The sequence below is a fragment of the Schistocerca americana genome, chromosome 1 (genome assembly GCF_021461395.2).
Source record: "Schistocerca americana isolate TAMUIC-IGC-003095 chromosome 1, iqSchAmer2.1, whole genome shotgun sequence".
Classification (NCBI taxonomy): domain Eukaryota; kingdom Metazoa; phylum Arthropoda; class Insecta; order Orthoptera; family Acrididae; genus Schistocerca; species Schistocerca americana.
In genome coordinates, this window is record NC_060119.1 from 860,533,108 (window position 1) to 860,557,997 (window position 24,890).

Here is a 24,890-nt window from a genome sequence, read left to right on the forward strand (position 1 = left end):
AGGAATGTTGCCACTCTAATTTCAACTACACCCCACCTAAGGTCAGGTTTGGCTTGCTGCATTGTCAAAAGTCTAATCCCAAGGTCACATAGTAACCATCACTAACCCAGGACAAGACTTCTACACATTGCTTAAAAAGCCACACCCCAGCATGAAAATCTACCATTAATGAACCCAGAGACTCCACATCACTATCTCTAACTCATGTAAATTACAATATGGAGCATTTGATCACTTCTGATCCATAAGGTCCATACTTGCTACCGATGCGACCACCCCTGCGTCCAGTAACAACTTGTGCTTTCTAACCGTCGCTATTCCTACTGTACTGTACTGTACTGTAATTATGGATCTGCATCCATGTTAGTTGCGTTGAAATTTATCAGGAATTCCATGCAGTGGACATGGGGTTCCCTTTTGTTTTTAACAAGTGCTTATTCATTTCCTGTTTCCCCTTGCCATTTCCGTAATCACATTAGTGGTGTCCAACCACACCACATCTACCACACTGAGGCTGGGGGCATTGCCTCTGCATATGTCCCATCATTCCCCATCTGGGTGCATTTTTAAGGGGCTTGCCATTTGATATGTCAAGAAAAGTGAGAACTAGTACCCCGAAAGATTTATACTCTGTGGTCAGATTAGCCATGGAGTTCGAAGAAACTGATGCTGGATAAGAGAGGAGTATTCTCCACTGATATGACATCATGTTAGTGGAGAATACTCCTCTCTGATTCAACATTATTGTTACCACATCAGTTTCTTCAAACACTGTGACTAATCTGACCACAGAGTATAAATCCTTTTGGGTGCTAGTTCTCACCCTTCTTGACACATCAGGTGGCAAACCCCTTAAAAATGCATCCAGTGCCCAGTGTTCACTTCATGGAGTATGGCTCTATTTGCCTTATCACTCACCCCTAATTCATGTGCCAGCACATTCACTTTCTGTACTTTGTCCACAAAATTCTCTCCCATCTCATCATGCTTCTTTGACAGAGTACCAACTGCTCATAAAAAGAACTCACACTGTTTTATTTCTTGTACCATTGTAGCAGGCCTTTTCCAATTCTCCAAATGTCTGTACACCTCTTGGAACCTCTGCACATCTGAGGTATGTTTTGGCTTCCCTAACCAACTGTAACTCTGTCACCTGCAATAAAAGATGCTGTGACAACTCCATAGTAGCTGTTCCCTGCATGTTATCCAAGAAAGACACTATGTCATCAGTTGACTATCCAGAGAAGGAGATGATCCAACTGGCTGTGGTTGATTCTAATACAGATTTCTCAGTTGAAGCCTGTTCATGAGTCTGTATTACATGCTCTCAATTGCACCATTTCATTAACCAATGCCTGAACTGCCCCTGACCTGTGACACCATGCATTTGAGACTCTGCCATGGTGGGACCTTAATTTCCAATACCCGCCAAGGAACACAAAATACATTCACAGCAAGCCTTGTGACAGAACACAAGCTCACATCTTATGCCTTATTGTCATCTGTTTTGGCTGTATGCACTGACTAGCCATATGGCCATATCAATGATGATTAACACAAACTATTGGTACTGACTCCATACAAGGTGCCAGTTGTCTGGAAAATTACAATGACCACATCTTATGAGCTGTAAAGAATGTTCCTTTGTATTACCATGGAATTGTGAAAGATCAGTTGGTTCCCCTGGCTGTACAAACATAACCCTCAAATCCTTGTGCATCCCTTGCTGAGACTCCATACCCTCTACACATAAAGCAGGGAAACAACCACAGAAACCAATAGTTTGCTCACTCACTGTTTGACAAAACTGCATCCTGTGGTTGCGAGACCATGCTGTGTGGAGGTTGACTGTGCTGTGTAATGTAACATGCTTCCCACTAGTGTTCATAGAAACAACAAAGCAAAATTTACTGTGTTGAATTTACTATTCAAGTGTTGTTGAAATTTAAATAATCCCTGAATGGAATAAACATTATATTTGAAGATAAATATTACTTACTTGCCAAGTCAGTTTCATTGTCTAGGATGGCTCCTACATAAACTTTAAAAGTACTTGGTCCACAGTTTTTCAAATAAGTCACTGGAATATTGTATAGCTTTTTACCACCATCACCATTTATTTCTACTGTCTTGATATACTCTTTTAGAACAGCATTTCTTAAGAATATACACTGTGCAACATTTTTACACGAGACAAAGAACAAAATAGATCTTAGAGTAAAATGTACCAAAGTCACTAAATGTACTAAAACCACTCTGGTGCACTTGGCACCAAAATTCTTCATAAGTAATAGAACTTAGAACTACTTAAACCTAACTAACCTAAGGACAGCACACAACACCCAGCCATCACGAGGCAGGGAAAATCCCTGACCCCGCCGGGAATCGAACCCGGGAACCCGGGCGTGGGAAGCGAGAACGCTACCGCACGACCACGAGATGCGGGCTCTTCATAAGTATTAAGAATCCAGTTTCCAGTACATTCCAGAATAGGCTGTGGTCCAAGTCAGTATTAACATAACTGTCTTAATCAAAATTGTTTTCCAGATTTAATTTACATACTGCTTTCTGAAAATAATTATTTATGGGAAGATATATACCCCTAACAATGGTTACAAATTTTGTCAATAAGAAAAATAGCACCTTACTGTAATTGTACAGTATTGACTTCACCGTCAATAATAAACTTAGAGAAATTATAAATGAAAGCATGAAAACTGAAGCATAATAATATTGTTTTTACTGTAAATTGATTTTTAGATCACTTAAGTTGACAATTACAATTGATAATTTATATGGTTCAAGATCAAATTTATGAAATGGATCAATATGAATATTAATAAAATATGAATATGAATAAAAAATATACTATCAGATAAATAGTTTTTAGACAGAATGAGATTTTCACTCTGCAGTGGAATGTGCGCTGATATGAAACTTCCTGACAGATTTAAACTGTGTGCCAGACTGAGATTCGAACTCAGGACCTTTGCCTTTTGTGGGCAAGTGCTCTAGCATCTGAGCTACCCAAGCACGACTCACACCCTGTCCTCACAGCTTTACTTCTGCCAGTACCTCATCTCCTACTTTCCAAACATTACAGAAGCTCTCCTACAAACCTTGCAGAACTAGCACTCTTGATAGAAAGGATAGTGGTTAGTGGAGTTGCTATGATGTAGAGGTGATGCAGAGGTGGGTTGTGGAGGTGGTGGTACTGGACAGAAGAGACTAGGAAACCTCTGCTATGTACTCATACTTTGCTGTTGTTGTAGACTTTGATTTACTGAATCCATGTTGATTTGCTGAGAGTAATGGATTTTTTGTAATGTAGCTTAGTAGTCTATTGTAGAAAATTTTCTCAAATAATTTGGAGAAAACACTGAGTTGGGATACTGGACAATAATTATTTACATTTTCAGAGTCCCCTTTTCTGAACAGTGGAGTTACTTTAGCTGTTTTTAGGCTATTGGGAAAGATTCCAGTTGATAAGGAGTGCCACAAGTCTTGAGCAACAGTGTTGAAGTACTGCAATGTTCCCCAGATATGACTTCTGCAGACATATGGTCTACAGTCACGGAAACAGAGGTGAAACAAATAATAACGTCACTCAAAAACAAATATTTATGTGGACTGGATGGTGTGCCAGACTATGTCTTTAAAAAGTTATCTGATAATGTATTAAAATCTCTAATAAATATATTAAACAACAAGGTTCTGTCCTAGGACTTCTACTGTTCCTCCTTTATACTGATGATATAAATGACTTTATTAAATTGGGAAAACTAATCTTATTTGCTGATGACACCAGCATATTAATAGCAGCCGCTGACAAAATCTTATTGGAAGTAGCAATAGATACTGTTATGTCCCAAATTACTAGCTGGTTTAAAAAAAAAAAAAATAAAGAAAGAAAAAACTGTCTTTATGAATTTCCACTCTTCTCCACATGTGCAAAACTTTGTTACAGTAGCATACGTTGAAAATACGTTACTGAACTCGGTTACTGACACTAAGGTTCTAGGCCTATGGGTGCAAGATAATTTAAAATGGGACTGTCATGTAAAAGAACTTGAGAAAAAACTTTCAACAGCTTGTTATGCTCTGCATGTGTCAAATAAAAGTGCAAGCAAGTCAACAGTTATTCAGGCGTATTATGCATACTTCCATGCACTACTTCGATATGGACTAATCTTCTGGGGAAATTCAGCCACCAGCATAAAGATCTTTAGGATGCAGAGAAGAGCAATCAGGGCTATCTGCATCCTAAGAAAACTGGAAACATGTAGACCACATTTCATCCAGGTGAAAATAATGAGCCTACCGAGCCTTTACATATATGAGTGTATCCTGTTCGCAAATGAGTATCTTTTAAACTAAACTGGACATCTTCAACAAAATAAGCATATACACAGTCACAACACAAGAAACACAAATAATATCCACATGTCACAGTGTAGAACAGCACTGTACAAAAAAAGTGTATCATTGATAAGAGGTCAGCTTTATAACAGTCTACCCAGTGATTTAAAATCGCAGCAACATAATTTTTTTTTAAACACAATCTTAAGTCATTTCTAGTGGAAAAATATTTTTATTCTGTAAAAGAATTTTTAAATTACAAAAAATAGCCTTGTAAACAATGATTATGTAATAATGGTTAAATTCAAATTTCTATATTTGTCACTTGTAATTTATGATTGTTATCTGTAATTAGTTTTGTCATGCACTCTCTCTCTCTTTCTCTCTCTGTCTGTGTGTGTGTGTGTGTGTGTGTGTGTGTGTGTGTGTGCTCCTTTCGCAATTTTGACTTGTCCTATATTCAGTGTACTGTTTAAGTATGTAATGAATCAAATGGACTAATAAATAAATGAATGAATGGATGAATGAATGAATGAATGAATGAAACAGGTACTACAGCTATAAATTTCCAAAATCGAGATAGAGGACAAAAGTATTATAAATCCTGCTCAAATTTCAGAACAGTTTAATAAATTGTTTATCATTGTAAACATTAACATAGAAAATTACATATGTAAGGCAAATGTTGCTTTGTAAGTATGTAATGGCACTTTGGAATTTTCAAGTGAACCTTTCTGTATATCCAGCCAAACTAATACAAAACATAAAAATGCAAAACTGTTTACCAAAAAGTAAAACATCAGCATGATGGGACAGAACAGCAACAAAATTTTTAAAGGCAGTCTTTAAAATAAATGTGCAGCCCCTACCCACAACAGTTAATCAGTCCTTTCAAGAATGCTGTTTTCTAGATATTCAAATATGCAACCACTATTCAACACAGGCGCAAAAGAACATAGGTTGAAATTGAACATTCAAAAAACTCATTTAATGCATTTTAAAACATGAAAAGTTAAGTTAAATGATGTTTAGATGCACCACAAAATGCAGGACCTGCAGTAAGCTAACTGTGTGAAAGTCCTAGGAATTAAATCAGATCAAAATTTATCATGGGGCTGACATATACTGTACTGTAATGCTGTCACTAATTTTTTGTGTTATTGTGTGAGACACAGCTCCATTGCAGCCTTATTTGAGCCACACAGGCAGGTGTGGAGGTGCTGACATGTTATTTCCCAATCTAGCCTATTTGTACACCACAGGGTTCCTAGTCCAAGCCACATAATTATGGTGATATTTCAGAAAGCTCATGTAATTACAAACCAGCCTGCAGAATATTTGCAAACCACTGAGACTCAGAGTGTTGAATTGTACATGCCTGAAAGCAATGTATTGACACAACAACTGTGCTGTTAATTCATATAAATACCCTCTGATCTTAGCAGTTATGCACAGTCTGGCAGAGGGCTATGCTATGCTGGGTTCATGCAAGTCTTCATCACATTATAAGCCAGCCAGTAGCCGATGTCGGTCTGGGCAACCAATTCAACTGAAGAAGCCCACATTCTCAGTCCACAGCTGTGGACTTAGAAGAACAATAAGGATTAGCTGTCCTCAGGCTCCAAGTTAGCAACAAAACTCATCCCTTGGCAGCAGTTCATAGGCAAAGCACTCCTGCAGCCATCCATTTGCACCAGAGTGAGCTCCTAACCTGGAAGCAGTTGATGCTTATGAGAATTCAGTGGACATTCACGTCTCTGGCACCATTCACTCATGGCCACATAGTGCCAACTCAGGTACACACTGCTAAGTGGGGTAAACAGTGTCAGGAAAACAGGTCACAGATGTCAAATGACCATCCCGTCAATGCAACCATCCAGTATCAACGGCATTGTCAGTAGACTGTTTGAAGGAACATAGACTTAACACTAGCATTTAAATAATTTGGTAGGCATGTAGGACCATCGTCATGCTGATTTTTGATTAACTGCTTTGCTATATTAGTAAAGTACATGTTAAACTTTTCAGCTACCTCTTTTGGATCTGAGTGTCTGTTATCTTCAATTTGAAGAGAGATATTTTGTGAAGTTGACTGTTCTGTACCAGTTTCTGCTCTAATAACCCATGCAGCTTTCATTTTGTTGTTTGCATTTGAGATGTACTCATCATTTTTTTTCGTTTTTTGGCTTCTTTTATTACCTTGCTGAATATTTGGTTCTATTTTTTCACATAATTTCTGAATTCTGGAGTAGTATTTCTGTGCTTAATAAGACAGTAAAGAATTTTTTTCTTTCTACTGGAAGTTATGCCTTTTGTTACACAACATTTATTTTTTACTATCTTAATCCTCCTTTTTTTCATTGGAAACGCTATATGAAAGTAGTGAAGGTATACATTGTGGAAACTGTCGAACATGCTGTTTACTTCAGTTTTACTAAAGACATCGCCTCATGTTTCCCTTGACAGCATAAAATTAAACACTCTAATGTTGTCATCACTGAAGTCTCTTTGTTCAACTATTTTAGCTTTTGGTCCACACTTAGTGGCTGATTTCAGTTCAATAGACAGAAGCTGAGCTTCATGGTCACTGTAACCCATGTTTATAACATTAGTGCTATAATTTAGGTTGCATAGTCTTATAAAAACCTGGTCAACTGCAGTTTTACTATCGGAAGTAATTCTAGTTGGGGAACTGACTGTGTGTTTAAAACCAAAACTATTGACTATATTTAACATTTCATTTCTAAGATTTGAATGTTGTAAAAAACCTACATTTACATCTCCACAAATAACCACTTTCTTTCTCTCACACTTCATAAAATTTAGCAGCGTTTCAAAATTTTTAATGAAAATTTCCTTGTCCCCAGACCTATATAATGTTACAACCAAAATATTAACACGTGTCAAATCAACAACACACAGCTCAAAGACTTTGTCTCTTACCAAGCTTTGATAATTTTCTACTGCAGTAAATTTTAAATGATCTTTTACAAAAATAGCTGCTCCACCACATTTACTATTGTTTCTACAATAATAAATGGCAAGCTTGTAACCCGGAATCACAGTTGACATAATCTGGTCTTTGTCTAACCAGTGTTCAGTTACACATAGAATATCAATTTCTAGTTCAAGATTTACTAATTCAAACTGAAATAACTTATTTTTTAGAGATTGAACATTGTGGTGTAAGAGTTTTAACACATTAGTATGCTTATTAGCAGATGTATTTACTCATGATTGACTGTTTATCTTGCAATTTCCCTTGTTCACTGTTTTTTGTACGATATTTGAGTCCTTGTCATTTGATGTGAGTGCAGGTAATTCGGACACTGATGCAGTGGCCTTCAGCTTACATGTTGCTTGCTTCCTCTTGTTAATAAAAAATCCTTCTGGTGATTTGGCTGCTTTGTGTTCCTAGTAGGTGATGTTTTTGCAGTTTGCTTTTGGGAAGGCACTCTCCTTGTTCTGTGATAACACCATAGAAAGTCCTTTTCCTGCATTGCTGCTATTCTTGGCCTTAAAGACATTTTTTGGGCTGCCTGCTGCTACTGCTTTTTCAGGTGGTGATCTTGTTTCTGCTGAAGCTGCTGAAGTTTTTGTTTTTAATATTTTATCTGTGACTGTAAAACTGCCATTTGCTTTTGCATCTGTGTTCACTTCACTATTAATTGTAGCAGCATCTCCCACAGATCCTGTTGGGAAAGATAGGCCCACAGCGATTTCCACTGACTGCAGTGGTTTAGCTATCTCTGTCGATATTAAGTCTGAGTTTGACAGTGTCCTGTTTTGTACTGATTCAGTTTTTGCAGGAAGTGGGATTGTGGCTTTCTTCACAGCAGTTTCACCTTTTATCTTCCTCAGTATCTCCTCTAGTGTTTCTATGGAGACCATGTCTTGTGAAACACTCCCTCACATCACTATTTATGTCTATAAAGATAGCATTTGGGAAACTTTTACAGATCTTCTCAAACTTTCTGTTTGTGGCTGCTAACTCAGTGTTTACAGATGACTTTGGTATTAAGTCATGTCTCAATGGGAGGCTGACCACATAAAAGTTTAGAAGAGGTAGTTTTTGTATTTCTTCCTTCAGAGCTCTCGTTGCATGCTCGCTTTCATTATGATACACATCATTTGAGCCACCAATTATAACATAGTTACTGCCAGGTGTCACTGTTTTTTCACAAGATCTTACAGCTCCAGGCTTAATGATACTGGTTATTTCTGTGTCTGGTTGTACGCTTCTTAGTATATTTACGACACCCCTGCCATGACTATCTGCCAAAACAAACATTTTAGGTTCCTTGTGTGACCTACTTTTGATTTTGATGTTTAATTCTTCGCTGCACATCGAACTCTGCACATAACTACATGTACTTACACTATGTTCATAATGTATAGTTTTTGGGAGTCCACTACTGTGATTTTCTGGGTGTATGTTTATATCAGAAAATTTCTTTCCTTTTTTCCTTGGCGTAGTAACAGACGCACTCTTTGTTGTGTTTCCATTTTCATATCACTGACCATAGTGCCTTTGATTTGTTTTCACTATCCAAAATAAATCTATTATTTGCTCGTTTTTTGCGGCCTTTGCAACTGTTTTTGTTGTTGTGGTCTTCAGTCCTGAGACTGGTTTGATGCAGCTCTCCATGCTACTCTATCCTGTGCAAGCTTCTTCATCTCCCAGTACCTACTGCAACCTACATCCTTCTGAATCTGCTTAGTGTATTCATCTCTTGGTCTACCTCTACGATTTTTACCCTCCACGCTGCCCTCCAATGCTAAATTTGAGATCCCTTGATGCCTCAAAACATGTCCTACCAACTGATCCCTTCTTCTAGTCAAGTTGTGCCACAAACTTCTCTTCTCCCCAATCCTATTCAATACCTCCTCATTAGTTACGTGATCTACCCACCTTATCTTCATCATTCTTCTGTAGCACCACATTTCGAAAGCTTCTATTCTCTTCTTGTCCAAACTGGTTATCGTCCATGTTTCACTTCCATACATGGCTACACTCCATACAAATACTTTCAGAAACGACTTCCTGACACTTAAGTCTATACTCGATGTTAACAAATTTCTCTTCTTCAGAAACACTTCCGTTGCCATTGCCAGTCTACATTTTATATCCTCTCTACTTCGACCATCATCAGTTATTTTACTCCCTAAACAGCAAAACCCCTTTACTACTTTAAGTGTCTCATTTCCTAATCTAATCCCCTCAGCATCACCCGATTTAATTTGACTACATTCCATTATCCTCGTTTTGCTTTTGTTGATGTTCATCTTATATCCTCCTTTCAAGACACTGTCCATTCCGTTCAACTGCTCTTCCAAGTCCTTTGCAACTATCTTAAAAATATTTTTGTAATTTTTTACATAGGGAACAAAACCAGTACTTTTGTTGTGTGCAAGTTACCTGTATCACTGTCTTTGTCTTGCACTGGATATTTTCATTCCTTCACCAGTCGATTTTACTCTCCAAATTAAACAAGTCGGTAAAAAATGTGTTAAGAGAAACTGAGGGCAATTAACAACAGAAAATGTCTTCAAGGGGATTTGAGAGTACACAATGAAAACTTTATAAGAGAAACAAATGAAAATAACAAGGTTCTATGGAACATGAAGTAGAGACTTGTAGGGTAGTCATTATATTCGACCAGGTGAGATGGCTTATAGCATGGTAACTAACAGCAAAGGGGAAACTGTACAACAGTTTGCATTTTTTTTAAAATATTAATGTAGAGCAAGAGCTGAATCAGAAATAAAGATAGTGAATGATGGAAATAATGAAATTTGAGGTGTCATGACAGATGAGGTGTATAAAATCATTTAATGTATGAAATTATGAAATAAGGGAAGTTTCCTGTAGATGGTGGTGCTTTGACAGAAATGATTAAACAAAAAGTAATGGAAAAGGAGCTTTCGGCATTATTGTGAAAGATGGCAGTTATCCAAAAATACAGGACCTGAAATGCATGAAGCAGTATTTTTTACCAAGAACCATTGATAAATTGTTTACCAACTTTGTATATGTAATTTAACACTAATGTAGTGGTACAAGAATGAGGTAGCAAGCTCAAAAATGCTAAAAATTTGGTTACAGTATTTAAGCCAATTTTCTTATTGTGGCTGCAGTTAGTTGCAGTAGCATGTATGTGGAATCAGAAGTGAAAATAATGATCTTAATAAAATGAAGTGTATATTTGAAAGGGTAGTTACAGAAGTTTTGGTTATTAGTGTATTAAATGAATAGTTTTTGAATCCATCATTTACTCTGCAAAACATTTGTGGATAATTTTTTAATTCACATTATTTTTTGACATAATCTTTTTAATGAAAACAGTAAGTGGCTAAGAAATGAACAGCATGTGGGTTTACTAGTCACTGACAATATTTGCTGATTATTTATTTGTCTATGAGATCCTGTGGGTGCATAGAATGTACAGTAAGATGTTTTACATCATTTAACACAATACTGTTTCTATCATTATAAAACATCATTAATTACTTATGGATTATTGGTACATTATTATTAGTTTTTGATCTGTGCTTACAATGCTATCATAATTTTAATGAATAATACGGGTAAATTATTACTATTATTGATACATTACTATTTACCAAGAACTCTTTCAGACTATGGCAGCAATGGTCAATTAGATGTACCTCCACTTCAGCTTTGAATTCTGCAACAACTTTTTTCTGACTGTATGTTTTTTGGTAATTTCTTAAATATTTTTTTCCAAGTGCTGAACTGCATTTTGGCGGAGCTTAGTTCTTGTTCAGAGTATATGGATGTCCACTTTCTGCCTTATATTGTGTGTGTGTACATTTTCATTTTTGAAGAAGATTTCAGCATACTACTTTATAAATTCTATGGTTTCATATACATGCAGGCATGGAAGTGGAAGGTTTTGCAGTTTTTTGGAGAGTAGCCTGCAAGATTTTCTGTGTGTTGTACATTCTGTGATACTTATGATTCTTTTTTGCATTTTACATCGCTTAATACTGTCTGGAGAGGCTCGCAAGAAAATGACTGCATATTTCAGAAATGACTGAACATTTGCATAATACACTCATTTTAGGCAGTATTTGCTGCAGTGGCTTTCAAGGATCATCGTCACATAGCAGGACATGCTCAATTTTTTGATGAGGTTGCCAATATGGGTTTCTCACCTGACATTATCCTGGACACAGAACCCAAGAAACTTTGTTCAGTCAGTTATATTTACAGCTTTTTTTGACAACTTGCTATTCATAGGTTGTGGGGCCTTTTCCTTCCCCTTATCAAAGTTTTTCCTTCATTTATGATTAACTTATTGTGTGTGTGCCTTTCTGCTAAGCTGTCTGTTATCTTTATCATGTTTTCAAGTATTAAGTTTTCCACTTTGGTATTGATGAAAAATCTTGTGTCTTCAGCAAACTAATAAGACTTTTGACAATGTACATTTGTTTGTAGATCATTTAAACATATGAGGAACAGCACTGGTCCCAATATTGATCCTTTGGGAACACCATATTTCTTCCCATGGTAATCTAAGTAATGGTTTGTAATTTTTTTGCACGTAATGTGTTGTATTTCCACTTTTTGTCTACATCCACAAAGGAGTGATATGACCTGGTGATTATGTTTGCTTGTGATGCCTAGTTGATATAATTTCTGTAGTAGTGCCTCATGATCTTGATACTGAGTGTCTTCAGTAAGTCAACACATAAACTGGTAATATATTTACCATTGTCCACTTTCTGGTAAATTTCACTCAGAAATTCCGAGGCAGCTCTTTCTATACTCATGTCATGCTATGGACAGATCTCAGTATTATAAATTTCATGAATTTTTATTATTTTATCATGCATACAATCTACATCTGAAGACTGTTTCATTCTTAAGGTTTTTATACGAGTTAAAAGTTTTTTTTATTTGTTGGGTACTGATACAATCAGTTATCAGCGCTGTTGTTCTTAATTATGGTGGATTTTGGCTATTTGGGATAACCTTACTGAATAGTTGCCCACATATATATTTAAAAATTGTTGTAGAAGATATTTGCTACTTTCCTTGTGTCTGTTATTTTATTTTTATCTTGATATAGCTACATATTGGCCCTTCTGGTAGTGACATATCTGCCTGTTTTTTTAACTATTTCCCACATAGATTATATCCTGTTTCCAGCAGATTGTATATATTGTATATATATTGTACATAAAATGTTGTATGTATATATTGTATACAGTGACTTTTTAACCAATGTCTTGTATTTTCTGTAGTAAGCATGAAATTCATCACAAATAAGGAAAAGATAGATTGCTACTTACTGTAAAGATTACATGTCAAGTTGTTGACAGGAACAGTGAAAAGACATTTACACAGTAGCTTTCTGTTACAGCCTTCAGCAGAAAAGGAAATATACTTGGAAGGAGAAACAGCATTGGTCGTATTTTTTTGTTTTATTATCCGCAAAATCGATTTTCGGTCACTTAGTGACCATCCTCAGTGCTGTAGTATACAATTTAAATTGGTAGGCACTGGTGTCAACAAGCTTAGAGCGATCACATAAACATTATAAGCATTTGGTCACTGGTGATACATGTGGTCACTACCATAATTTATCTTACTGCTTGTTTATGTGATCGCTCTAAGCTTGTTGACACCAGTGCCTACCAATTTAAATTGTATATTACAGCACTGAGGATGGTCACTAAGTGACCGAAAATCAATTTTGCGGATAATAAAACAAAAAAATACGACCAATGCTGTTTCTCCTTCCAAGTACATCCATTATCTGGTCGTGGTGCACAGAACACTCCAAGGAGTCGCCAATCAATGAAAAGGAAATACACACACACACACTCACTCACACAGGCAAGCACACCTGACGCCCATATGACCACTATATCTGGTAGTCTGGACTGGAATGGCTTTGCTCATATACTGCATCCCTTGTTTCCTTAGCTAACAACTGTCAGAAGGTGCCTGTATTTCATTCACTTAACATTGATTCTTCTTTAACTAATTCTGTTTGCATTGTGGGTTTTTATTATTGTATGGAAAATGGTATACTGCCCACTATGGTCATTAAATCCCATATTTATGGTTCCAATGTGGAAGACATTATTTTATGCATTATAAGTATTTGGTCAATGGTTATACATGTGGTCAGTCAAAATCACCTCCGTAATTTATCTTACTGCTCTCGGACAAGGAAATATTTAAGTTTCAGTTTGCTTGCTTTCTTGTTCCAGAATCTGCATTGGTGTTTTGGATACAGTGTGAACAAACCAGTATTGAACCTTACTACAAATGTGCAGTCATACATCTTCTATGTTAGTTCAAATGTTGGTATATTATATGATTATATTAACAAAGAGATGAGATTTCTCCAAGGACATGTAAGTAATGATTACTTATAATATGGCTACAAGCTTTAACTTGCACTATATTATTATCTCTAATGAGTAATATGTATGTTTACTTCAGATAAACCATATCAGTTCATTTGCTATTGATGCAAAAGGCAGGTGGATTGCAACAGCTGATGCAGGAAAGGACAGTGCAGTTATAATATGGGAAACTGAGAAATGGTAACATTATTTAAAATGAGTTGTAATGAACATGTTAACATTTTAGAGGTTCTAGAAAAAAAACTGAAAATTTCTGATTACCCTATGTCTAAATATCATTTTCCTCCTCAATATTTGTATTTAGTTTTTATTGCTGTAATTTAGTACCTGTAGACTTACATTAACTCACACTCATCGTTATGGCACAATGCAACAATATCACTAAGTGTAACTAGTTGGGAACACCATTACTCTGGGAAAACTAAGTGCATGGTAAAATCTTCTGTTTTATAGTATGTAAGTTTAAATATTTCATTTGAGTACTGTCTGTATATTTAGGTAAAAGTAATTTAATGGCAAACAAACAGCATCCAGGTGCCAAACAACAATTTTTCTTTTTGTTGAGTTAGCCTTCACTTGCCTCCGCTTATGCACATGTGCAGAAGATATAGAGTTTTTTTTTATTTGAAACATTACTACACTATTGTTAATGACAGTTTGCTCTTATTGTAGCTGTTGATAATTACTAAAAATTCATTGCATCTAGGACAGTTCTTATTGAGGGCACTTAATTTTCTGATGTCCACATCTGGTTAGATCCACACAGAAACATTCCCAACAATAGTAGGACATACTGGAACAGAATTTGTCCATCTACGATATTCTAAATGCAACTGTCTTCCATTAAATAAATCTGAGTCCCTTCGTAAAGAGTTTGTGGCAGCATAACATCTCTAACACAGTAAAAGGGGGACTGCTAGCCTTTGAGACAGTGGGAGTTAGTATGCTCTGTATGCTCATAACAATTACAGGAGTTATGTCTATTGTGCTTACCAATAAATAGTGTTGAAATTGTATTTCTATGCTGTGTCACTATTCTGATGTCGCACTGCTGCTACCCCATTTCCCACAAGTATTTATGATCAAGGTGGGCAAATGGCTGTTCTAAAGTGTCTTCATCAATCATGTTTAATTGAGAAGAAAACAGAATATCTGGAACCCTGTTCAGGAAGTATTTATAGAATGGAAAATGGGAAGAAGTTTGCCAAGGACACACAACAGACAAGAAAGTTTATTTTTTCCTAAAAGTACTCTCACAACATTTTGAACACAGTTTTCCGTTATAAAACGTCAAGAACATTGGCACATTGATAAATAATGGTTCAAGTGCCAAAAAATGAAAATTTGAGTTATTGATGAAATTCAGCAATAAGTACCAAGGCCAGTAACATATATTCTGTCCCAAGCACCAGAACAGTGGGAAACAATGCTTACAGCTGTTACAAAATGGTGCTTGTGTCCAACACTAACATTGATGTTCCAATGAAGAGTCATGTGCCAACTCTCTGTTTATATCTTAGCATGCTATTGTGTGAACTGCTGACAATGTAAGTAGCTCTGTAGTTTGTTTGCAAAGATAGGGGCATTGCTGAAGTAATTATTACAGATAAATAAAAACCAAAATTCCAGCCTGTCCAGTGGTATCTGCAATACAAGTTTCAGTACACAAGGTTGGCAGGAGGGTCAACACCATCTTGTAGAAGAAACTGAACTTCAAAGGGAAATATAGCATTAAGAACAGTTTGGATTTATTTAACAAGTTAACGGATGCTAAGGTTCCAAAAAATGCAAAATAAGTTATTTTTGATGTGCTCAGCTTGTTCATAAGTATTCCAGCGAAAGATTGTTTAGATATGGTGTCACAATCATTGTATTCATACAACATTAATCCAGAAGAACAATTGAGCATTGTTACTACAGTCTAATGTTGTTTGAACCACAATTATTTCTGTATTCAAGGGGGCTGTTATCAGCAAGCAGATGGTTCGACAATGGGCTCATCTTTATCCCCCCTACTATTAGAAATGTTCATGGGCAAGTGGGAGACTGATTTTCTTAAGAGGGAACCACTGGCAAAACATATTGTGTATTGGTATAGATATGTTGATGATATTATTTGTGTATGGAAAGGTTCCAACAGACAACTCCACAAATTTGTGAAAATATAAACCAGTGGCACACTAATGTAAAGATCAGCATGGAGTTGGGAGAGGGGGCAGGGGGGGGGGGGGCAGCATAAATTTCTTGGACATTAACTTAAAGACAAGAGACAGAAGCCACAAATTTAAAATTTATCCAAAAGACTCCTTCACTGACACATTCATCCCAGCTTCCTCCCATCATCTGACAACCTATAAATATGCAGCATTTTACCACATGATCCATCATCTCCTTTCTATCCCTACGTCTCAAGAAGACTTTAACCAGGAAATTAATACAATAACAACAATAGCCACAAATAATTAATTTGACCCCAACTTCATTGACAAAATTCTAGGCAAAAAGATGAAGAAGCAAGCCAGGTCCCTACTGTCCCCAATGAAAAACAAAGACAAATTGGAAAAGAAGTGGTGCAGATCACCTTTTAATGGGAAAACATCCAACAGACTAAGTAACATTTTGAAGGCAAAGGGTTTCTCTGAGGTTTTCTGTGTCCCTCAGACAATAGGTAGTTGCCTTGTTCAGTGCAAAAGAAAAATGACCAGCCATCACAAAAAGTGGGATTTATAAAATATTACAAGTGTCAGTCTTGCTGCATTGGACAGACAGGGAAGTCAATCTGCACAGGCTTAAAGAACATCATAGAAGCTGTGGATTGAAGAAGTCTCATTCAGCCTTTGTGGAAAATTGCCTTAACATTAACCACAATACATAATAGATGTTCAAATTTTACACACAGAGGAAAAGGGGGCTAAACTCAGCCAGTTAGAGATTTTTGAAGTAAAGAAACAGATGTGTACATTACTCACACCTATTATTAAAGACTGAAGATTAAGATTGGAGAGCTGCATCAAACCAGTCTCAGGACTGAAGACCACAACAACAACATTATTAAAGAAGCAAACCCAATTCAATTATTCACCTCCTTTAGATGATATCACAACTTCAGGATGGAAGTAAAACTTTGGGCCTCATTCATTAGTAGATAAAAATTTCTTGGCTGTTGCCTACCTGTATTCCTAGGTATGTTTAGTCATGATAGTATAATTGCTGAATTGTATAATTCCATATGCAATTTGTCAAAAATTGTCATTGAAGTAATTTTACATTAAGCCAAGTATCGTTACAAGAGGAAACTGAGATGACTATCTTTGCTTATAATCATTTTTATCTATGTATTATTGTCTTTGGTATCAGTAATGTACTTGAAAATGGTCTTATGGACCGAAACCTAGGTTGTGCAGCAACAGTAATAAAATTTGTGAAACAAGGCTAAAAACAGTGTTTGTTTAGGTTATTTATAAGTAATACACAATATTACAAAATAAAAATGACAACTGGGACAAAAAGGAGGAAGAGAGGTGAAGGAAGTGCTCAAAGTGAAAGGAAGAAACTATTCAGTGGAGAAAAGGAACTCACAAAGGCAATATTGTTTTTTTTTCAGCTAAATTTATCATAAAGCTTGGAACCAACATAAGTGATATTAATGTATTTTAATGCATTTAATTTATTATTGAAACAAATTTCTATCAAGAAAAGTCATCGTTCTGATTATGAGGTTATTCATCTCTTGCTCTCCCTCATGATTTTTACTCCTCACACTTCTCTCTGTACTAAATTGGCAATCCCTGGATGTCTCACAATGTGTCCTATCAATCCATCCCTTCTTCTGATCAAGTTGTGCCACAAATTTCTTCTCTCCCCACTTCTATTTGGTCCTCATTATTTATGTGATTTACTCATCTAATATCAGGTGTGTACGACCCGGGACAACCAGGATATCCGGGAAAAACCTGGGAATTTTTTAATCTGGGAGAAAACCGGGAAAAATCCGGGAAGTTTTTAGAATTCTGGGAATTTTTCATTGTTTTAGTTTTCTGTTAAATTTTTGTAATTTTGACTGGTAAGAACTAACACTCTAACAACACTCTAACAAAGGATATTACTGTATCCCGCTACTGCAGAATAATACTTCAACAATAAAACATAAACGAGAGAAAAAAATGAAAATAACTTAAATTGCAAAGGAAATGTGCTATATACAACAACGACACACAGTGCTCATGCAGCAAAGTGTGTCAAAGGCTTTAGGAAGACTACGCAATGCTTCATAACAACAAATTGCCTCTGATGAGAATGAAATCACAACTGTTTACATTAGATTCGTTTTAGCAGTTATGAGCGGGCTCATGCACACGTGCAGTTGAGTCGCATTTGAGTAGTACATTCTCCCACTTCTGGCTACAGGAATGTGGCTGTTGGCTGTGCAAGCAGTCACAGCAAGCAGCTAGATGCTACCAGGAGAAGGGGCACCAGATTCATTTTCTTGATTCATATTCTTCATAACTTGTTTCACAAAATGCCTAGCATCCGCCGCCTATTGGTCTATCAATTATTCATATGATTTTAAATTCATCGCTGTTGGTTTTTGAACATTTTTTAACACAATTTAAATTGGTTGCTGAATGAATCATAAGTTGATTTTTGAATGCATGCATAGTGTATGTGATGTCTCTGTCAGGAGAATTCTCATCTCGTCTAGAAATAAACTTTCTGCTGACAAAAGGGGACAGGGCTATATGAGCTGAGCAGAGTAAAGCCGAATGGATGAATGCCAATCTCTGTCTGATTATGTGGTTGATTGGGTTTGTGAATGATAAGCGTTGTTATAATTACTAGCCAAATCCATAGATTCAGACTACCAGAATGGAAATAAATGACTAACAGGAAAGGTTATGTATTATCTGCTTGGTGTATCCAGGAAAATGAAATTTTGACAGGTCCCCAGCTAGCAGCCGCTTAAGTTCTATTCTGGAAGTAACGTGGAAAACATGTTGTACGAACATGTAACAACGCCTAACCAGGGAATAATTGTGGGGTAACTAAACCTGTGATTCTGGCAGGTGAACAAATTTTGGCAATGGCAGGAATAGGTACAGAATTGGTGGCAGGAATAGGTACAGAATTGGTGATGATTGTTTGTTAGAACGAGGAAGGAGAAGAAACGGGGACATCACACAAATTATGGAAGAATAAGATGATTCCAAATGTATATAAAATTTCCGTAATACTACTTTTTGACCTCTTGCTTGAGAAACTCGTGTGTATGAATTAAATGTGAAACTATGAGTATTTCCTAAGATAAAGCTTTTGGCTTGTAGTAGGCCTAATAGGCATTCAATATTGGTACTTCGTGAATTATATTCTGTCGTGTTGTAACAATGACCATTTGTGCCAAAACAGTCTCGTTTATTTGGTGTGTGTTACAAAATTGCTGCAATATTAGAAAGGCCTATTTTGTTTTGTCTAGCAGACAGTGACAAAATAGACATAATCAGATCGAGAAACCACACCAGTCTTTGCTATTATTTGTATTAGCAGCTTTTTCAATATTAGACATTTCGATTTTTCATGTAGCAGAATGTTTGACAAACTTTGATGAGGTAATAGATTCTTCGCAGAAAGGAAAGCATGCCATGTAAAGCTGTAGCAAGATTAGAGGGAAAAAATGTTAGGAGCTAAGGATTGAAGAAATGTATACTTTCTTGCTTGTCTCTTGTTTTTGTTGGTTTTATGTATCCTATAATTAATTTTGTCACACAAAACAGCAAGTTATCAGCTAATAGGCCATAAAGAGTGCAAATTTTCTGAAGAGTTCTTGTTCTCCCGATTGCAAATAATCTCATCGACTTCAAAAAAAAAAAAGAAAAATGGTGCAGGCTGTCAAACCGGCTGACGGGGAGCAGGAGGGGCACCACAGGACATTTCAGTTTCCACTGTCCTGAATATAGTTTGATGGCATCCATTACAAAATGTACACGTTTCAATTCCACAGAGTGAAATACAGTGACATGCGATAGAAGAATGCTGTATGAAGAGGCGTAGCACTGCACTTTGGCACACTTAAGACCTAATAACATGTCTTGCATTTCCTCAAACACACATGTTTTATGTTTCAGACTTTTCAGAAAGATGTGCACTACAAGATGAACATATTTTTGAAAATTCGATGTTTTTTAGTATTGATCTGGGGCTGGTGCATAGAGCAGTCTGAGTTATAGTGGGTAGTCTCCACATGACCCGTGTGTACATTTAATGATTTTGCTGTTTCCTCTTCGTTTACCCTCACGTCAACTGAAAACAAAACAGATATCTGTAGCCTGGAGCTATCAAGTGAATTAAAGTACATTCACATAATTGCGGAAGGCCAAAATATGTTATTAGTTTCAGATTTTATTTTATTTCCAACTTTCTGACAGTCACGCATTAATTGTCTTGCAGAACAATGAAGTTACTTTTGTCTGTTCACTAAAGAAAAGTGACTTTCTTTAACCTTTCTGCAGAGGCAGTTAACGCGCGGAGTGGCCGTGCGGTTTGCGGCACCATGTCACGGATTGCACGGCCCCTCTGACCGAAGGTTCGAGTCCTCCCTCGGGCATGGGTGTGTGTGTTGTTCTTCGATGAAGTTGGTTTAAGTAGTGTGTAAGTCTAGGGACCGCTGACCTCAGCAGTTTGGTCCCTTAGGAATTGACGCACATTTGAACGTTTGCAGAGGCAGTCAATGTATTTGAAATGAAATGTTTAATTCCACAGTACTGGCTAGTTTCAACTGTTTTGCTGCATTTCAGATGCACGTTTTCATCTTCTAGCATGTATGGCATTATGCCGTAATAAAGAACCAAACATGATATAATACAGTACTGGTGCTCCAAGAAAATTTGTATCCCAAAAACCACATTGAAAAGCTTAATATCAGGTCGAGGTCTACTTCAGTGGGAATATGGACATATGAATGTGCACTTTAAATATGCACATTTTAGTGTGGTTCACAAAATTCCGATGCTCTTGGAGTATCCTCTGATGTCTTGTTTCTTTAATGACATAATGTATGATCTTTCAATGTTTTACATGTACGTACATACAGGCTTCCTAAGTCATGGTAGCTCCAAAAGCACGGTGTCGCTTGTTATCTGTGCTCTCTGGCAACTGCTGAAACAAACCTATTTATAACAGATCATGGGAAAATATTGCAAATGGTGGTTTGAAAAGCATTACTTTCAAAGTAAATATCCTTTTGTGTAAGTTGAACTGTGTGCGAGAATGTACGATGAATTTCTTAAATCAAAGAGCGTTTGACTCTCATTTAAAAATCAACTCTTTGATGATGAGCCATTGCGAAGAATTTTGAAACCTGAAGCTTAGACATTTATGTAATTATTAAAAATTTTACTGGCACATTTGTGTGATATGTCTTAAAGTGTAACACGTGCAAAAAAGATCAACATTATATGCGAAAGCTAAGCTTCTCTTGCAGCTTACTAACCTTTGAGGCCAATATTATATGTGAAAGCTTTGCTTTTCTTGTAGCAATGCTATGTATATTAATTTAAACTATTACTTTCCCTGTTTGTGTGTTCGTGCTTCTTAACAGTGATGTTGCTGGTGGATGAGTGCATCACGTGACCTATGCTCTGAATATCAGCTGTCATCGGCTGGTGAGATCACGTGACATGAGCTACGACTGGCTTACAAAAGTGCATTGCAATCTCGATTTCAATGATTCAGAAAGGAACATGCGGTGTTTGGTGGAATTCCAATGTATACTTGCGTAATACGAAAATACTCAGCTTACATGCTGCTGCATGTCACAGATATTTCCAAAACGTGTCTTTTTCCCTGAGTTTTGTTTTCTAAAGTGCTGGGAAATTCTACGCCTGTGTATAAAACCATAACCATAACCATTCAAAGGATTGATAAGTTTTGCAGTTGCAATGGAAAATATACTGTCATTTAATGCAGAAATAGTGAGTTTTCACCTGGGAGAAAGTGTATTTTTAACCGGCAAATCAAGGAAAAATCTGGGAATTTTTTTCTCTTGTCCGTGTATACACCCTGTAATATTCAGCATTCTTCTGTAGCACACATTTCAGAAGCTTCTATTCTCTTTTTGCCTAAACTGTTTTATCATCCATGTTTCACTCCCATGCATGGTTACAGTTGATACAGATAGTTTCAGAAAAAACTTCCAGATACTTAAATAAATGTATATTCGATGTTAACAGATTTTTCTTCTTTAGAAAACTTTTTCTTGCCATTGCCAGTCTACATTTTATGTCCACTCTGCTTCAGCCATCATTAGTTATTTGGCTGCCCACATAACAAAACTCATCTGCTACTTCAAGAATCTCATTTCCTAATCCAGTTCCCCACAGCACCACCTTATTTAATTTGACTACATTCAATTATCCATGTTTTGGTTTTGTTGATGTTCATCTTACATCCTCCTTTCAAGACACTGACCATTCCTTTCAAATGCTGTTCCAAGTCATTTGCTGTCTTTGACAGAATTACGGTGTCATCAGGAAACTCCAATTTTTTTATTTATTCCATGGAATTTAATTCCTATTCTAAATTTTTCTTTGGTTTCCTTTCCTCAATTTTCAGACTGAATAACACTGGGGATGGGCTACAACCGTGTCTCACTCCCTTCTCAACCTTCCACTAAGTCTATAAATGTAGGTTTGCCTTTCCTTAACCTATCTTCCAAGAGAAGTCATAGGGCGGTATTGCCTTGCATGTTTCTACATTTCTCTATAATTCAAATTAATCTTCCCCGGGGTTGGTGTCTACCAGTTTTTCCATTCTTTTTTAAAGAATTTGTGCTATATGCACAACCGTTATTACCTACTTTCCTTGGAACTGGAGGTATTTTGCTTTTCTCATAGGTCTTGCACACCAGATGGAAGAGTTTTGACATGGTTGGCTTTCCCAAGGCTATCAGTAGTTCTGATGGAATGTCATCTACTCCCGGGGCCTTGTTTCAATAGATAACTACCTGCATGGAATCATTTACTAACCTGCAAAGACCCAAGTATGGTGATTTAAAAATATTATTATATATACACTCCTGGAAATGGAAAAAAGAACACATTGACACCGGTGTGTCAGACCCACCATACTTGCTCCGGACACTGCGAGAGGGCTGTACACGCAATGATCACACGCACGGCACAGCAGACACACCAGGAACCGCGGTGTTGGCCGTCGAATGGCGCTAGCTGCACAGCATTTGTGCACCGCCACTGTCAGTGTCAGCCAGTTTGCCGTGGCATACGGAGCTCCATCGCAGTCTTTAACACTGGTAGCATGCCGCGACAGCGTGGACGTGAACCGTATGTGCAGTTGATGGACTTTGAGCGAGGGCGTATAGTGGGCATGCGGGAGGCCGGGTGGACGTACCGCCAAATTGCTCAACACGTGGGGCGTGAGGTCTCCACAGTACATCGATGTTGTCGCCAGTGGTCGGCGGAAGGTGCACGTGCCCGTCGACCTAGGACCGGACCGCAGCGACGCACGGATGCACGCCAAGACCGTAGGATCCTACGCAGTGCCGTAGGGGACCGCACCGCCACTTCCCAGCAAATTAGGGACACTGGTGCTCCTGGGGTATCGGCGAGGACCATTCGCAACCGTCTCCATGAAGCTGGGCTACGGTCCCGCACACCGTTAGGCCGTCTTCCGCTCACGCCCCAACATCGTGCAGCCCGCCTCCAGTGGTGTCGCGACAGGCGTGAATGGAGGGACGAATGGAGACATGTCGTCTTCAGCGATGAGAGTCGCTTCTGCCTTGGTGCCAATGATGGTCGTATACGTGTTTGGCGCCGTGCAGGTGAGCGCCACAGTCAGGACTGCATACGACCGAGGCACACAGGGCCAACACCTGGCATAATGGTGTGGGGAGCGATCTCCTACACTGGCCGTACACCACTGGTGATCGTCGAGGGGACACTGAATAGTGCACGGTACATCCAAACCGTCATCGAACCCATCGTTCTACCATTCCTAGACCGGCAAGGGAACTTGCTGTTCCAACAGGACAATGCACGTTCGCATGTATCCCGTGCCACCCAACGTGCTCTAGAAGGTGTAAGTCAACTACCCTGGCCAGCAAGATCTCCGGATCTGTCCCCCATTGAGCATGTTTGGGACTGGATGAAGCGTCGTCTCACGCGGTCTGCACGTCCAGCACGAACGCTGGTCCAACTGAGGCGCCAGGTGGAAATGGCATGGCAAGCCGTTCCACAGGACTACATCCAGCATCTCTACGATCGTCTCCATGGGAGAATAGCAGCCTGCATTGCTGCGAAAGGTGGATATACACTGTACTAGTGCCGACATTGTGCATGCTCTGTTGCCTGTGTCTATGTGCCTGTGGTTCTGTCAGTGTGATCATGTGATGTATCTGACCCCAGTAATGTGTCAATAAAGTTTCCCCTTCCTGGGACAATGAATTCACGGTGTTCTTATTTCAATTTCCAGGAGTGTATTTGGTTTCACTCTTTCAGATTTCATGTAAATGTCAATTTAAATGCAGATGGCTTTCATATGACCAGAAATTTATGTTGTTTAGTGAGGTCCATTCACTAAAAGATACTGTGAAGCAAAATACATATGCCATGTCTTATGTGCATGTTTGCAAAGTGAAGAGATGAAGATCAAAAATAAATAATGATAGTAACAAAACTTCTCAGTTGAATACTGAGGAAGGTGCTGAACAACCAGTTATACAAAGAAGAAAGTAACAGTATTCCACACATTGCCTGATGGTGAGGGAGATGTAATAAGAGAATGTAAAGGAGCATTTTGTGAGGTTTGACCAAAAGAAAAGATTACCTGTGAAGTAAAGCTAGGGAATAAGACAAAACACCAGAAATATACAAAAGAAGATGAAAAGCTGGTTGTTGAACATATTAACGCTATACCCAGACTCAAAGCCACTCACTGTTTGTAGGGAAATCAGCTGACAAAAAGTTCTTAAGTAAAGACCTCACTATTTTTCATTTATTCAAGGAATTTCAAAAGCTACAAGAATACACTACAATCATGTACCATTTCTATGCTGTTCTTTGAAGACAAGTTCCTCAAATTAAAATTTCATCATTTGTCAAGTGACTTGTGTTGTACAT

General features: G+C 37.6%; 1 protein-coding gene across 1 annotated transcript in view; it reads left to right on the top strand.

The window, feature by feature from the left end:
* The window catches only part of LOC124594726 (cilia- and flagella-associated protein 251-like), a 367,330-nt gene that overhangs the window by 25,952 nt on the left and 316,488 nt on the right, over positions 1-24,890 (top strand). The window contains exons 3-4 of the mRNA XM_047133097.1: positions 13,606-13,752; positions 13,841-13,944. Coding sequence (XP_046989053.1) covers positions 13,606-13,752; positions 13,841-13,944 — 251 coding nt within the window. The remainder of the gene's footprint in view (positions 1-13,605; positions 13,753-13,840; positions 13,945-24,890) is intronic.